The sequence below is a fragment of the Centroberyx gerrardi genome, chromosome 3, assembly GCF_048128805.1.
Source record: "Centroberyx gerrardi isolate f3 chromosome 3, fCenGer3.hap1.cur.20231027, whole genome shotgun sequence".
Classification (NCBI taxonomy): domain Eukaryota; kingdom Metazoa; phylum Chordata; class Actinopteri; order Beryciformes; family Berycidae; genus Centroberyx; species Centroberyx gerrardi.
The window spans coordinates 33785356-33799586 of record NC_135999.1 but is presented as its reverse complement, the minus strand read 5'-3'; the positions used below and the strand labels follow the sequence as shown (position 1 = coordinate 33799586).

The following is a 14231-nucleotide window of genomic DNA, read 5'->3' as shown; positions in this document are numbered from 1 at the left end:
ATTCAAACAAGTCTCTACATCCCACTGTTTTACAGCTAGATAGCACAAGACATAGCACTAAGCTAAGCCCCACCTACCAGAGAGAGGGGGAGGGGCATGCGTGCAGGTTCGAAGGCGGAGGGCAGGGAAGTAAGAAAGAAAGAAAAGGCGTGGGTCAAAGGACTCTGAACTTCTTTGCAGGCTCATGTAGACCGTTTACAACCATCAAAACTGCAGTTTTAGAACGTTTAGAGTGCTCACGGACGGCTGCTTTGAAATGATTGTTACACCATCCATCAGTCTATAAATCCACTTTGTCGTCCTTGGAATAAAACATTGCAAAAATGGGCAGTCTCTACAGTGGCCGTTTTAGAGTCTCAAGACAATCCAGTCTCTGACAACCGTTTTGTGTTTGTTGTGTCAAAACTGAAACTTTTGGTAGCCTTCTTAGAGTCTTTGACAGTCATCGTGGGGGCGGCGATTTTGCTGTTGTCGATGCCGTGTTACCTCTTCCCTATCTCACTCTGGCGTAGGAATTGGATGTTGTTAGCGCTGTCAGCTAGCTCGGGGTACTGCTCTATGGACAACACGTAGTAGCCATCGTAACCCAAAACCTTCCCGCTACTCAACAGCTGCCTTTTCTCTCCCTCCGTCCACAGCCGAAATCCTTCCTCCCCATCCCTCACCCTCTGCTGTTCACGGGCCCAGGCGCTCGACAGCGCCCTCTGCCTCGCCTGCTCCAGGATGCGTGCTTTCTCTTCGTCCAGCGTCATCCCGTAGCGCACGTGGAGCGCCAGAGCGCCGTGCTGTAGCTCCACGTCGGCGAAGCGCCGCGTTCGCCCGTTCACCACAGTTGTGGACTGGGACACCGTCACGTTGACGCCGTTTTCCAGCGATTTCCGACCCGAGGTGAGCCGAAGCGCGCTGAGGTCGTTCTCGGGCAGGCTGGTCTTGATGAAGTAGTGCGTGTCGCGTCCCTCTACTGTGAAATGTAAGTCTTCGAGGTAAAAGGCGTTGTTTAAGACCGCTGCGACTTTGATGCAGTCCTCGTTGGCGATGTTGAGGGCGTTGGTCACCACGCGGCCCTGGGTCACAGCGAGCATCACTCCCTTGCCGATGAGGGACCTGACGGTGGCAAACCAGAGCCAGGGTTTGGAACGATCCAATTGGCACCGACTAAGCTGGATCTCCGGCATGCGCTCAAACGACAGGAAGGCCCGAGACTGGCGAGTCACTTCCTGCTGGACACCCGAGATAGACTGGTGGAGGAGAGACGGAATAATTAAGTAATGCTTTCATAACAACATGATCTCACACAAATACCTGAAGTGAACACCAACTCTGAAACGCAGACTTACGTGCTGTGGACACGTATTATGGGAAAATAAACTGAAATACGTTCTAAAGGTTGGTTAACAGTTAAGTTTAGGCAAGTAAAACAACTTGGTTAAGGTTAGGGAAAGGGCTTGGTCATGGTTAAATAAGAAAAACGTTCATGACTTGAAATGTCCTTTGTAAACACTGGGATTTGAACCCTGGTCACCGGCATCAAAGGCAAACGCATACGCCCATCCTCCACCGTGCTACTTCAATGTGACACTACTTCCTGTTTATAGTCGTGTCTCCTTCACGTAAACGTTTAGTAATATAATGTTTAGGAATATATAATTTTAACACTTTCCGTTCCACCAACACGTAATTTGCTGTTAACAAGTCGTGTTCATTTCACGTTTTTCTGTGAGATCAGGTTGCCTCATAAGCACATTATAAGAACATTACATGATAATTATAATCTCAGAATCATATAATACACACAATATGTAAAAAATGTAGGGGGTTTAATACTGTATGATTGGGTGATATTAAACTGAATCAAATTTTCTGATGTTTGCCTGATGATTATATTGTAAGAAAGGTTTGTTGATGAATTAGTGTTGTCTGTCTGTTTTGACAGTCTAAGAAAAAGGGGGATAACCTTTTGAATGAGAGAAAAAAAGGAGTAATCCATGAGTAGATATACGGGAGGAGGGAAAAGTGATGTTTGCTGTTATATATATATATATATACACATATACTCTCTCCATGTAAGACCCACGTATGTACTGTATGTACGATTTGCTTGCAATAAGCTCTTTCCTTCAACCACTATTGAGATGACGTCTCCAAACATGGGAAAAAATATATATAAAAATGTTTCCCTTTTCTTTAGCCCACACATAGGAAATAATTGCCTCAGAAAAGATCACAATTATTTTTGATGTTTTTTTTGAAAAAAAAAACCCAACTTTTGAAAAACTCAACTGCTACGCCAACACAAATAATTGTATGTCTGAGCATGACTCTGCTGCAAGCTTTTTCTGTGTGTGTGTGTGTGTGTGTGTGTGTGTGTGTGTGTGTGTGTGTGTGTACTCGGCAGATCAACAGCCCAGTAGCTTGTGAGTTTCCCGGTGAGACACTAGCACTTCAAATAACACTGTTGGTCAGTTTAAATCTTTCTCAATTCCTTCCGTTTTTTTCTCTTATTTTTTTCCCCAGTCTCTCTCTCTCCCTATCTCCCTCGTGTACTTTCTCCGTTTCTCTCTTGATTTCGCAGTTTCCGTATCCCAAACATATAATAATACCGTATAATATACCTCTCGATAATATACCTAACTGAAACAGAGAATGAAGATTTAAGCTGGGAAAGGCATGAATTATTGGTTTCTCCGGACAAGTCTTTATCGTTTTCTCTCCTCATTTCCCCTCTCATTATTCTCATTCCATTTCCTCCCACTTTTTCTCTCTTTCCATTCCATTTCCTGATCTTCTTGTCTGTAGGAGGTTCTCTCTAGTGAATGAAAAAGTGAGAGAGAAAAAAGAGAGGAGAGCCCTCTCTCCTCTCTTTTTTCTCTCTCACTTTTTCATTCACTTAAATTTCCTTTCAAATTTCATCACCCTCTTTTCAGTTTCTTTTTTTATCTCTTGCTTTCCTGGATTTCTCTTTCGCTCGATTTACGCTGTTCCCCTCTCCTATTTCTCCTGCTTTTTTGTTTTCTCCATTTCACTTTAAACTCTCCTCCCTCCCCTTGTCATTTTATCCTCTTTCTTGATTTCCTCTGTGTTTCTTTCTCTCTGCGTTGCTACTGTGTATGTGTGTTATATCATCGGTGTACGTGTGTGTGTGTTGATCACCTTCATTACAGCCCAAACAGTGAATGAGATTTTAGCTTTTATTTTTTTTATATTAAAATTATACTTATGCTATTTATAAAATATTTCTAAAATATAAATATAGACTTGTATTTATTGATTTTGAGATTTATCTTTTTTTTTTTTTTAATTTGATCAGTGTTTATCTATTTAAATTTTCAGTAGTTGTATGGAGCTAAAAGATTTGTATCATCCAATCCACTGAGACTGAATTAAAATTTAGCCCAATACTTAATTATATTTTCAGAAAACCATTAATTTCTACTTGCTTCTTTGAAATACCCTGTCCTCATATAACTTACATCTGTTTGATACTACTTACTAAGATGTATACTGAATAATAATATATATAATAATATGCTAATATGTGGGTAAGTGGAGTTTAGGTGGGTTTGCCCTCCACTACATCCCTGAACTGGGTTAAAGGGAATTAGTCCACATTCATCTTCACTTTGTGTATAAAATATTTTCAATCAACAAATAAGGGACTACAACAAATGAGAAATGAGAATTAAAGCAGAGAAAAGGTATATGGATATACAGCATGAGCTCTAGGATGCTCTTTAATGTAATTGTGATATTGAAATTCTAATAAAAAAAGTGATTTTTGATGTCATTTGTCAAACTAAAAGTTTTAGGGATACGCACAGGCAGGTCATCCCACAGCTGGCTCTTCTTCATTTCCAGAGAGGGCTGTGTCAGGTCAAACTTAGGAATGGGGAAGCCTGGGATAGCATTGTGGAGGTGGAAGCCAAATGTGACCAGCCAGATATTCACATCTAGAGAGGAAGAGAACAGTGGAAGCAGAAGAGAAAGTAGAGAAAGGCAGTTGAATTGAATCTTGTTAGTGATGTACCCTTTTTGTGGATTAAGTGATAATCCGCAAGTGTCTTTTTTTTTCAAACAAACTGCTGTTTTTGCTTGCGTAAACATGTCCTTCCTAGGTGTTTAGAACAACAAATGTAAAAGCTTTTCATGAACTGGCTATAGGTTTAATCACTATTGTATGGTATCAATCAGCAACAAAGAATAGCAAATTTACAATTATATGAAATTGTTGCAGATTTGACTGGTAGGTGGAAAATAAGCTTTTTGGAGCCCATTGTAACTTGAAAAAAGTTTAATAACTAAAGTCAGCTTTGTGATACTAGTCATTGTATCAAAAGCAAAAACAATACACTTCAGAAAGAAAAATATGTCTTCAATCCAACAAATTACTATGTGAATAAAGCATAGAACATTTTGATTAGATGAGACCATAACTCCCATTATGGTCTTATTGCTGTTTCTGAGGCTTTTCCTTGGGGGAAACACTGAATACTTGTCATCTTTTGTAATTTTTTTGCATGAAAATAGTCCAATTTAAACATATTGAATATCAGCACAAATATCGCTATTGGTATTAGCCTTCAAAAACCCATGTGGGTCTATTTGTAAATTTGTATTTCTAGATATGATTCTGTTTAAATCTTACCTGTGACATATTCTTTAACCTGGTGAATCTTACTGACGGGGTTGTTGTTTCTGAACATGTAGAGGTTGAAGGGCTGGGGGTCTTTACCAACCCGTGTCCATGTACCGATGTCAGGAGTGGTCCATCTTAATGACACATGCACACTCCAGTTAGACATGACCACAGCAAAACAACTAACCTACTGTTATATGGAATGGATGTCTGATGCACAGATACTTAGGAAATAGGAGCTGCTTAGGCGACAAGACAAATTTTCAAGAACTCTCTTTTCTTCTAGTAGTATCTCTTCAACTCTCATGCCTTATTATGACTGACAAATGGGTGGCTTAATGAATAAATTAATGAGTGTCTAAATGAATAAATAAGTGAATGCATGCCTACCTCCCAGCAGGAATGTCATAGTCTCTGTCTCCAAAATGTAGTAGTCGTGTCAAGGGGTCGTACAGGCCTCCGTGGAAACCAATTACCAGCACGAAGTCTGGGTTTGAATCAAAATACACCTCGCCATATGCCGTGTACTGCACCTACACACACACACACACAGAGTTCAGGTTGAGTCAAAATACGCCATGCCATGAACTGTATACAGTTTAGGGTGTCAGCCTTTCCCAAATATGGACTTCCAGATCTTTCTCTATGGGGAAAATGAATGGGATTTAAACATAATCGTCATAATCTGCCATTTAAACTGACATACTGACACAGTTGTAGCTAGTGGCTTTGGAAAATCACAGAGAGAATCAGCAGAGAATTTGAACCAATATATAGAAACATGCTCATGCTCACTCTCCCATAGCCACAAATACAGTGCGCGCGCACACACACACACACACACACACTTACCTGTTTAAGTAACAGTCCATTGCTGCTGAAGACAGCCAGTGGGGTCCCAGTATTATCACATGCAATGTAAAACTCCTCTCCACTACTGATCTCCATAGCGAACAAATGGCCCTGTACAACAATAAACATAATTGTACACATTATGAATAATGATTATTATGGTGATTTGTATGGTATTATTGCTAGTAGAACTATTCTTCATTACTGATTTCTATAACAAGATGGCCTTGGTGTGTGATAAACAATTATGTTAGTATTATGGGTTTTATTATTGTTGTACTCTGCTTCACTGATATTTTAAGCAAATGCATAACTCTGTGAATCACAACACATCAAGCTTATATTTGGCTGGTCTCCCTGTTGTTACCATAGTTTGTTGCAGGTACAAGCATTTAAAACACATTTAACCTGCAATAGGCAAGATTCATCAAATCACGAAGTGAGGCTGCGACAGAGAAGAGCATCCCATCCCCACTAACTGAGACGCTGTAGATTTATTTGCCCAAATGAAATTCTGGTGTCAGTATGGTCAATCTCCACAACAGAACTGTCTCCTAAACAGCAGTGAGTAGCGCTCTGTCCAGAGAAAGCTGGACTCACCAACGTTAGATCTTTTGCCTCTTTCAGTCCCTTGGGTATCCTTTGATATAAAGCATCACATACCAGCTGGGTTGCTAAACATTAGACACGTTACAGGATTTCTAGATACTGAAGTCCTTAAAATCAAACGGTTGGCTCTTGCTGCCATTTGGAGCAGCCAACGTCCTAGTGCAGCTTTAAAAACATTTCAACTTTAGCAAAAGACCGCCAAATTTTCGCCAAAGTCTGCACTTCCCCCATGACTACAATTCAGCTATGACTCGTGCTTTCCCCAAGCATTTGAAGAGCAAAAGAAAATAATTCTACATGACTGTATATTATAGTCATGCAAGGTAAATTTATTAGCATTAGTAGTACCGGATTAGCTGGAGAGTTTGGAGAAATATGAGTTAGAAAAAACAAATTTTTGACCAAATCACTCACTGATTGTATCCCTTAGCACTGATATCAGCATTAGCTCTAGAATGTTTTTTTCTGGTGTACTGACCTGCAGATCATAGTAAAACGACGTGATCTCGGAGCTGGAGTGGTTGTAGACGTGGGTGATTCTGGTGGGGTAGTTCAGGTCAGCGTAGAAGAACTGGAGGTGCTGGCCCAGACTGTTTCTAGATGCTACTCGGCGCCCCAAACCATCATAACGGTACTGAATGGTCCAACTGGCTGCTTTACTGTAGACACGTACTAGAAGACCTGAAGGTAGAATGATACAAAGTAAGAACTAAGATGAGAAGAGTGATGTCCCATTGACTTCCATGAAATATCCGCTACCTGCAGTTTCAATACAACACAAAAAACAGTCTAACCTAATCTGCTAATCTGTATCACAATCGAAACAGCATAGAAACCAATCTAACCAGTTCTGCAACATGTGCCACAATAGAAACGACATACTGTAGAAACCAATCTAACTAGATGGCACTCCGTAGAGCGCATACCTCTGCCAACGCCATGCAATTGTCAATATATGCCAGTTCCACAGTCGGATTTTCACCAAAAGTTAATAATTTCTTCCATGCCACATTACCAACTTGTTTCACATTAGGCAATGCCCACATTTTCATGACTGGACCTGAGATGGGACACAAGATCAGCCTGTTCAAATTCTAGCCACTTTTAATCATTTTAGTTGATTATCACAACACCACATGGCCAATCAGCACTATATTTGTTCAGTTTCCATTAGGACTGCCCTTCTACCACTGGACCAAGTTTTGGAAAAAATGGCAGTGTGGTTTGTCTAAACAGGAAATGAGCTCTCCAGTGCCCCCATGTTGTTTGATTGGGCAAATAGAGTTTGATGGTGTTACGTGAATCCGTTTGGAAGTTACGTGCCTTTTTATGAGAAGCCACACTGCCATGCCCCCCTGTGGCCAATGGGTGTGAAAAGATAATTAGTTCTTCCTTGCAGCATGACCAAACTTTCCACAAAGTCTCATGCAAATCTGTTCAGAACTTTTGGAATTATCCTGCTAACAGACAGACAAACATACAGACAGAACGGGACGAAAGCATAACCCCTGTCCAACTAACCGGTTCTGAAATAACTGAAACCAGTCTTAAGAGCATAGAAACCAGTCTCACCATGTACCACAATAAAAACAGAACAGAAACCAGTCTAACCTGCTGTACCACCCGAGCACATTTTGTCAAAATATTATTGAACATTTTATTTGGAGCACAAACATATGACACTAGCTATATGTACTATTTCTGAACAAAATGCAAAGTGTTAATTCCCACCTTTGGAGTTGTATTCAAATATCTCGGCCCCTCTCTGTCTTAGGAAGCCATCTTCATCCAGCCTGTACTGGACATCTCCGAGACGAGTTATTCTGTCTCTCAGGTCATAACGTAGAGGAGTTAACCGAGCGCTGTTCCCAGGGTTCAACAAGTGCAGGTTCCCATTCAGGTCGTAGTTATACCTGGAATGACAACACCAACAATGATTATGATAGCATTAGCATGTGGAATAATAATCTTGCCTGTAAAACCATGGTGTGTCTTGCACTGGGCAAGTAAACTAGATCCTACCTCCACATCATCTTCTCGTTGAGGTAGACAGTCTGCAACTGTCCATCGACATCGTACTCATAGCCATATTTGGTTGTGTTGGCGAACGGTCCGATCTTGATCTCGCGCTTGGTGACTCTGCCCATGTTGTCATACTGAATGGTGATCCAGTACATCAGAGATCTGAAGATCTCATACTGGATCTCCTTAATACGGCCATGCTGGTCAAAGTGCTTGGTGTAGGTCATCACTGCTGTGGAGATGATCTGAGATGGAGAAGGGAAGAGCTCAGTTGTGCTGAATTGTGAACAGTTGAGTTTAATAATTAATACATGTACCCCTGGAGTGATTTTTACCTCTGCTGACCTAAGATCAAATTCCACCAAAACCTTCTCTCCTGTGTCTCCCTTAGGCTGGGGACACACTACACAACTGAACAGACCGGTTGGATTTGGGGAACGCACACTTAACGACCGGTTGGATTTGGGGAACACACACTTAACGACCGGTTGGATTTGGGGAACACACACTTAACAACCGGTTGGATTTGGGGAATGCACACTTAACAACCGGTTGGATTTGGGGAATGCACACTTAACAACCGGTTGGATTCGGGGAATGACACTACAATTTCTAATGCCAAGGAACCATCTGGTTTCACCAGATTAGGATAACCAAAGCAAACATGGAGGTGGAATGTTTTCGCTCCAGACTTTGTGTATTTTTTTCTTACTCTCATTGGCTATTTGCCGGTGTCTGTCTCTGATTTGAGTGGTTGAGATCTGATCTGGTGTCTAAATTCGAGTTGTAAATATCACAAAAAATGCACAAGGGGTGATGAGAGCAGACTATGATAGTCTGAGCTTTGCGTAAGATTTTCCTTACACACACATAAGTGATGGGAGTCGGTTGATGCCAATGATCTTGCTATTTTCACACTACTGTTGGATGTTTTTCACACAAGTTTTCAAACTAGGCGACTACAGAGAAGTGCGGATTGACTGGATAAAAGATGTGTATAACAGAGACATTGTTCTATTCACTTAATTGACAAAGAATAGACAGCAGCATAAATTCAAGATAGATGTATAATGCATGATGATAGCTAGCACTGCGTTCCTTTAACATGAAAATGCCTGATTAATATCGAACTACCTCACCCCTAACTTTCTAGACTGCTCCACCTTCTAAGGTCATCACATTGATGGAGACCAATCAGCAATGTGTGACATTTTCCTGTATTAAATATTAAATTAATCCATCATCCAATGCAAAATTAAGTAGAATGCAGCCTATCCTGTCTTACCTGATTTATATCATAATAGATGACTCCAAACTTCCCAAACTGCTCCACCTTCCCCGATATATCATCAAACTGATAGAGATCGATTGGTAGTGGCGTCTCGTTGATCACGGCCTGCATACTTGTGACCCTGAAGCTGTTGTCATAGGTGTAGTCAAATCGCGCGTTCACCATCCCGTCCTCGCTGAAGCGGAATATCTGCCGGTCAACCAGCGGCCCGATCTGCCGGTACCGTATGGAGCAGATGAAGCCTTCGCTCTGCAGGTTGACAGTCTTCAGGACGCCGGCCGTCTCATCGTAGGTGAAACTGACCCGCGTCGAGTCGTACAGGATCTCTGCTAGCTTGTTCTGATGATGAGACAAACAAAACAATGGAATAAATGTTCACAGTATGTCTTGTAGAACTGCTAATTTAATTATTGACAATAACAATTAACGATAGATAGATTGATAGATGTACTTAATCTGTCGATAGCTGATACTTTGTGTTCAATATATTTGTATTTGACCGTTTGTTTTCATGGCAAAAAAATCCCCAAGATTCCAAATATGCAGTGTTTCCCCCAGAATTGTATTCTTGTTAGGATAGAAAAGCCTTTGAAACAGCATTTAGACCATCACGGGACACTAAAACTCTCCATTGAATCCTAGGATATTACAACTATAATATAAAACACACTGATGTATACTTGTGTGGAATCTGATCAAAATGTCTCATTAGAATCAGTTCAGGTTAAGTTCTACAATAAATATGTAATCAAACATATATCTGTTATGGAAAACATCTGCAAACCAATATATCAGTCTTAACCATAAAAGAAATAAAGATAGATAGATAGATAGATTTATTTTGAATGCATTAAAAATCAATAAAATGATAATGATACCTGTCTCCGGTATTTATACAGGATACGGCGGCCAGTACCCAGATGGGCTACTCTCAGGAGCTTGAGGGAGGGAGAGAGAGAGAGAGAGATGGTTGAGATGTAAGACCTTTAGAAGTAAGACCTTTAATTTGAACATGGGCTTCAACCACGCACACCATGCACTTACTCACTTTAATAAAAAGGACAATATGTGCTCCATATATCAGCAAAACAATATATCCATCTGACACAAATTTTACAGCATCCATGTTGCATCCCTTCTTGTAAGTATTTGGTTTTATCATCCAGAGATACCAATTGGTACGAGCAACAGCAACCACAATTTCATCGTCTCACTACACACACATACACACACACACACAAACCTGTCCGTCTTCAGAGTAGTCCACGGTAACGGAGGCGTTGCTCTCAGGGGGGCTGTAGATGTTCCTGTAGTATCCTATGGATCTGACGGTCTGCATGGTGTGCCGAGCCACGCTGGGCATGGTGACCGCAGACAAGCGGTCCCCCGAGTCATAGTCAAAGATGTACTGGCGCTGGCTGTGGAGCAGCAAAACCATGGACTGGCAGAAAGAGGAGAGAAGAAGAAGAAGAAGAGAGGAAAAATGAGTAACATGCCATTATATCAGCATTATAGAAACACACAGAGTGGGGGAGAGAGATGTGGGCTGTTAGGGGTCGATGCGAATCCCAGTATTTTTGGATCGAAGCTTTCCGATAGACAGCACTAGGGTTCCACAGCTATGGGTTCTCTGATATAAAGATAATACTAATAAAAACATATAGACTGGCTGTGGTCAGGGAGGAACCTCCATCATATCACACTGACCGGACCATATATAATTGAGATATTAAGATAAGATATTTAATAAAAGGTCAATATCGGCAAAACTATATATTAAGGGTGCTCCGATCGATCGGCCACCGATCGTTATCGGCCGATATTCGTTCTAAATAGTTTGATCGGTGGTCTCTATAAAGGCCGATCAGATGACGCAAAACACGCGAGACAATTTCTCTACGCGCCGCTAAAATGGCTTCACCGGTCTGGCAGTTCTACCAGGTGTCTGAAAAAGACAATACATTTGCAAAAATGTTAGGGAGAGACGAGTTGGGAAAAGATCCAAACAGAAGTAGTCTCTTTGTGCGGTCTGTCTCTCGCTCGCTCTCTCTGTCTCTCGCTCTCTCTCTCTGTGTGTGTGTGTGTGTGTGTGTGTGTGTCGCGCTCTGTCTCGCTCACTCTCTCTCTCTCTCTCTCTCTCTCTCTGTGTGTGTGTGTGTGTGTGTGTCGCGCTCTGTCTCGCTCACTCTCTCGCTCACTCTCTCTCTCTCTCTCTCGCTCGCTCTGTCTCGCTCGCTCACTCTCTCTCTCGCCGGACCCGTCTGTTCACCTCCCATTGCACACATGGGCGTGAGGGATATTTTTTTTTCCATGCCAAGAAGACGACCGGCTGAATTCCCAAAAAGAAGAACTAAGGGTTATTAACGTTATTCGGAATACAGCTGGGTTTCCGAGACTAGCAGATTAGCTGTATATAGGCTACTGTAGGTGCTAGTCAGTATCCACTGAGTGGACTGAAAACGTTAATATTTACTTTTTAACTCTGACTCTGAATGTTTGCTCTCTCAATCCAGATTAATATTGAAAAATATTTTGTTATGTTGCAGTTTTTATAGTCTCTAAAGTTGGAGTAAATTGATAAAGGCCCTGTGTTTTCCGTCTATTGGAATTGATTTTTGTTGCCTCAGTAGGCCTATATATAATTTATTGTTCTAACTTGGTGTGTTGTGCACATTTAGCTTTTATTCAAATTTTTATTTTATAAAATTTTATTTATTTTATTCCACAGGAAAGCTATATTTGTTAAGATCTAAGCTGCTCCCAATAACCAAGTGTAGGCTGCTATGGTTTAAGTTGTGTCTCTAAGAGAGAGAGTGGAATATGTTGCACATGTTGCCTGCCAATAAACAGTTGTCAATGATACTTTCTCATCTCTTAATTTTAATACTTAATATACAATGTTGTTAAGAATAGTTAAATAAATAAATTATGCTACACGATGAATAGAAGGCTTCAAATAGACCCCGTGATCGGTGATCGGTGATCGGTATCGGCCGATACTGCTTCCAGCGATTGGTGATCGGTGATCGGTGATCGGTGATCGGCCCCAAAAATCCTGATCGGAGCACCCTTACTATATATCTCACTAACACTAGTACAACTGTATCACACTATTGCAGACAGATATCACATATTACCACATAAACAGATTTATTGTAGAATTCTGATATTTGTGAATTATTGTTGTGTGTCTACTTTGGCAATGTAAGACATGCCCTTTGATGCCAATACAGTTCTTTGAATTGAGCTGAATAGAGAAATAGAAAGAGAGAGAAAAAGGGATAAATGAGGAGAAAACAGTACAATTAATTTTCATCAGCAGCGTTTGAACCTGCTAATGGAGCACAGAGCAGGTATTAACATCCACCAGGCTCTTTCAATTAAGTTCCCCTCGACCTCTCACACAGAACTAATGGCCAGGAGCCCAGCTGCACATATCCAAGGTCTTGGATATATCTGTATTTCGCAGCCTTGAACAAAGTTGCTGCTAGAGTCTTACAGATTTTAAGCTCAAACTCTGTTCAGCCACTGCAGTAACAGGTAGCTGGGCTGTGTAGTGGAAACAGTATTTTTGCATCATGTTATGTTGAAACACATTGAAATGTGTCTATTAACTGTGTCAATAAGAGAATATGTGATAGAGTGGACAATGTAATAGCCCTCATTCGCATATTCATTTATGAATGGATTTGTTCAAAGGTGTTGTTCTAGTTCTCTGTTCTAACACCAAAAAAGGGGAAGAGAAAAAAAAAAAATTTTGGAACACAGATTTGTACTTTGTACTTGACATTTGTATGATACCAGTCTCCAATAAAAATATATATATATAAAAAAAAAATGAATGGATTTGTTTGTAAATCCTTCATATTCACGTTTACACATGAAAATTGGGATTGATCAAAGTTTCTGTAAATGAACTGTTTGTATTTCCAAACGAAAAGCTGTGCAAACTCCAACCTTAATCTTTTACATAAAGTATTTCATCGGTCCAGTGAACGCGCTTCCCATTTATGAGTGATTGGGATTTATCAAAATATGCATGTGAATATGCATGAAAACAGGTACTTCCGAATGTTTGATGAATGCGGTATAAATTTGTAGGTGGTATTATTTTATGTGGAAATGTACACACAAATTTACCAATGTATTAATAAAAAAGACCCATTATGTGCATGTATGGGACTGTGTCTGAGTGTGTGTGTGTGAGAGAGAGAGAGAGAGAGAGAGAGAAAAAGGAAACAGAGAGGAAATGTGCGATCAATGAGCATATGTGATACATAATTCACCAGTACAAGTGACTCGTGCAAAGGCTGTACTTAACCTAGATTTTTATGTAATTCAACTGTCCTACCAGCCAAAATCACACATTTACCCAAATTAAATCCTGGTGTCAGTATGGTCACTGATGGGAAATCTTCACCACACTGGAAGTGACAAATCAAAACGTGAAACGAGTGAAATGTCTCAGCTTTGGTATAAAGCATCACAGACCAGTCGGGTTGGTAAACCTGAGCATGCTATGTGCACTTTTTACTGTCATCTTTAAGGATTTCTGGAATTTTGAAGTTCAGTTTTCAAACAGTTACTTCTTGTTGTCATTTGGAGCCACAGATGTGTGAAGTTGCTTAGTGCAGCTTTAACTACAAATGGGAAATACCAGGAGTTTACCAGAAGTAATGACATAATGGGAGCACAACAGGAAATGAAGAGAAACCCAGAGAAAGTCAACTTTTGTACCATTTCTCATCAAAGAAGTGAGAATACTTCCACCTAGAGAAAATCAACTTTTGTACCATTTCTCATCAAAGTAGTGGGAATACTTCC

The 14231-nt window shown here is 40.6% G+C and overlaps 1 protein-coding gene across 5 annotated transcripts in view; it reads right to left on the bottom strand.

Annotated features, from left to right (window-relative positions):
* Window positions 1-466: 466 nt before the first annotated feature.
* The window catches only part of tenm3 (teneurin transmembrane protein 3), a 284166-nt gene continuing 270401 nt past the window's right edge, over window positions 467-14231 (bottom strand). For all 5 annotated transcript variants that reach the window (XM_078282759.1, XM_078282760.1, XM_078282758.1 and 2 more), the window contains 11 exons: window positions 10651-10848; window positions 10286-10345; window positions 9402-9746; window positions 8117-8361; window positions 7826-8007; window positions 6573-6775; window positions 5486-5596; window positions 5024-5166; window positions 4643-4767; window positions 3817-3947; window positions 467-1238 (listed from right to left, as the gene is read on the bottom strand). In XM_078282759.1, coding sequence (XP_078138885.1) covers window positions 483-1238; window positions 3817-3947; window positions 4643-4767; window positions 5024-5166; window positions 5486-5596; window positions 6573-6775; window positions 7826-8007; window positions 8117-8361; window positions 9402-9746; window positions 10286-10345; window positions 10651-10848 — 2499 coding nt within the window. In that variant the 3' untranslated portion in view covers window positions 467-482. The remainder of the gene's footprint in view (window positions 1239-3816; window positions 3948-4642; window positions 4768-5023; window positions 5167-5485; window positions 5597-6572; window positions 6776-7825; window positions 8008-8116; window positions 8362-9401; window positions 9747-10285; window positions 10346-10650; window positions 10849-14231) is intronic.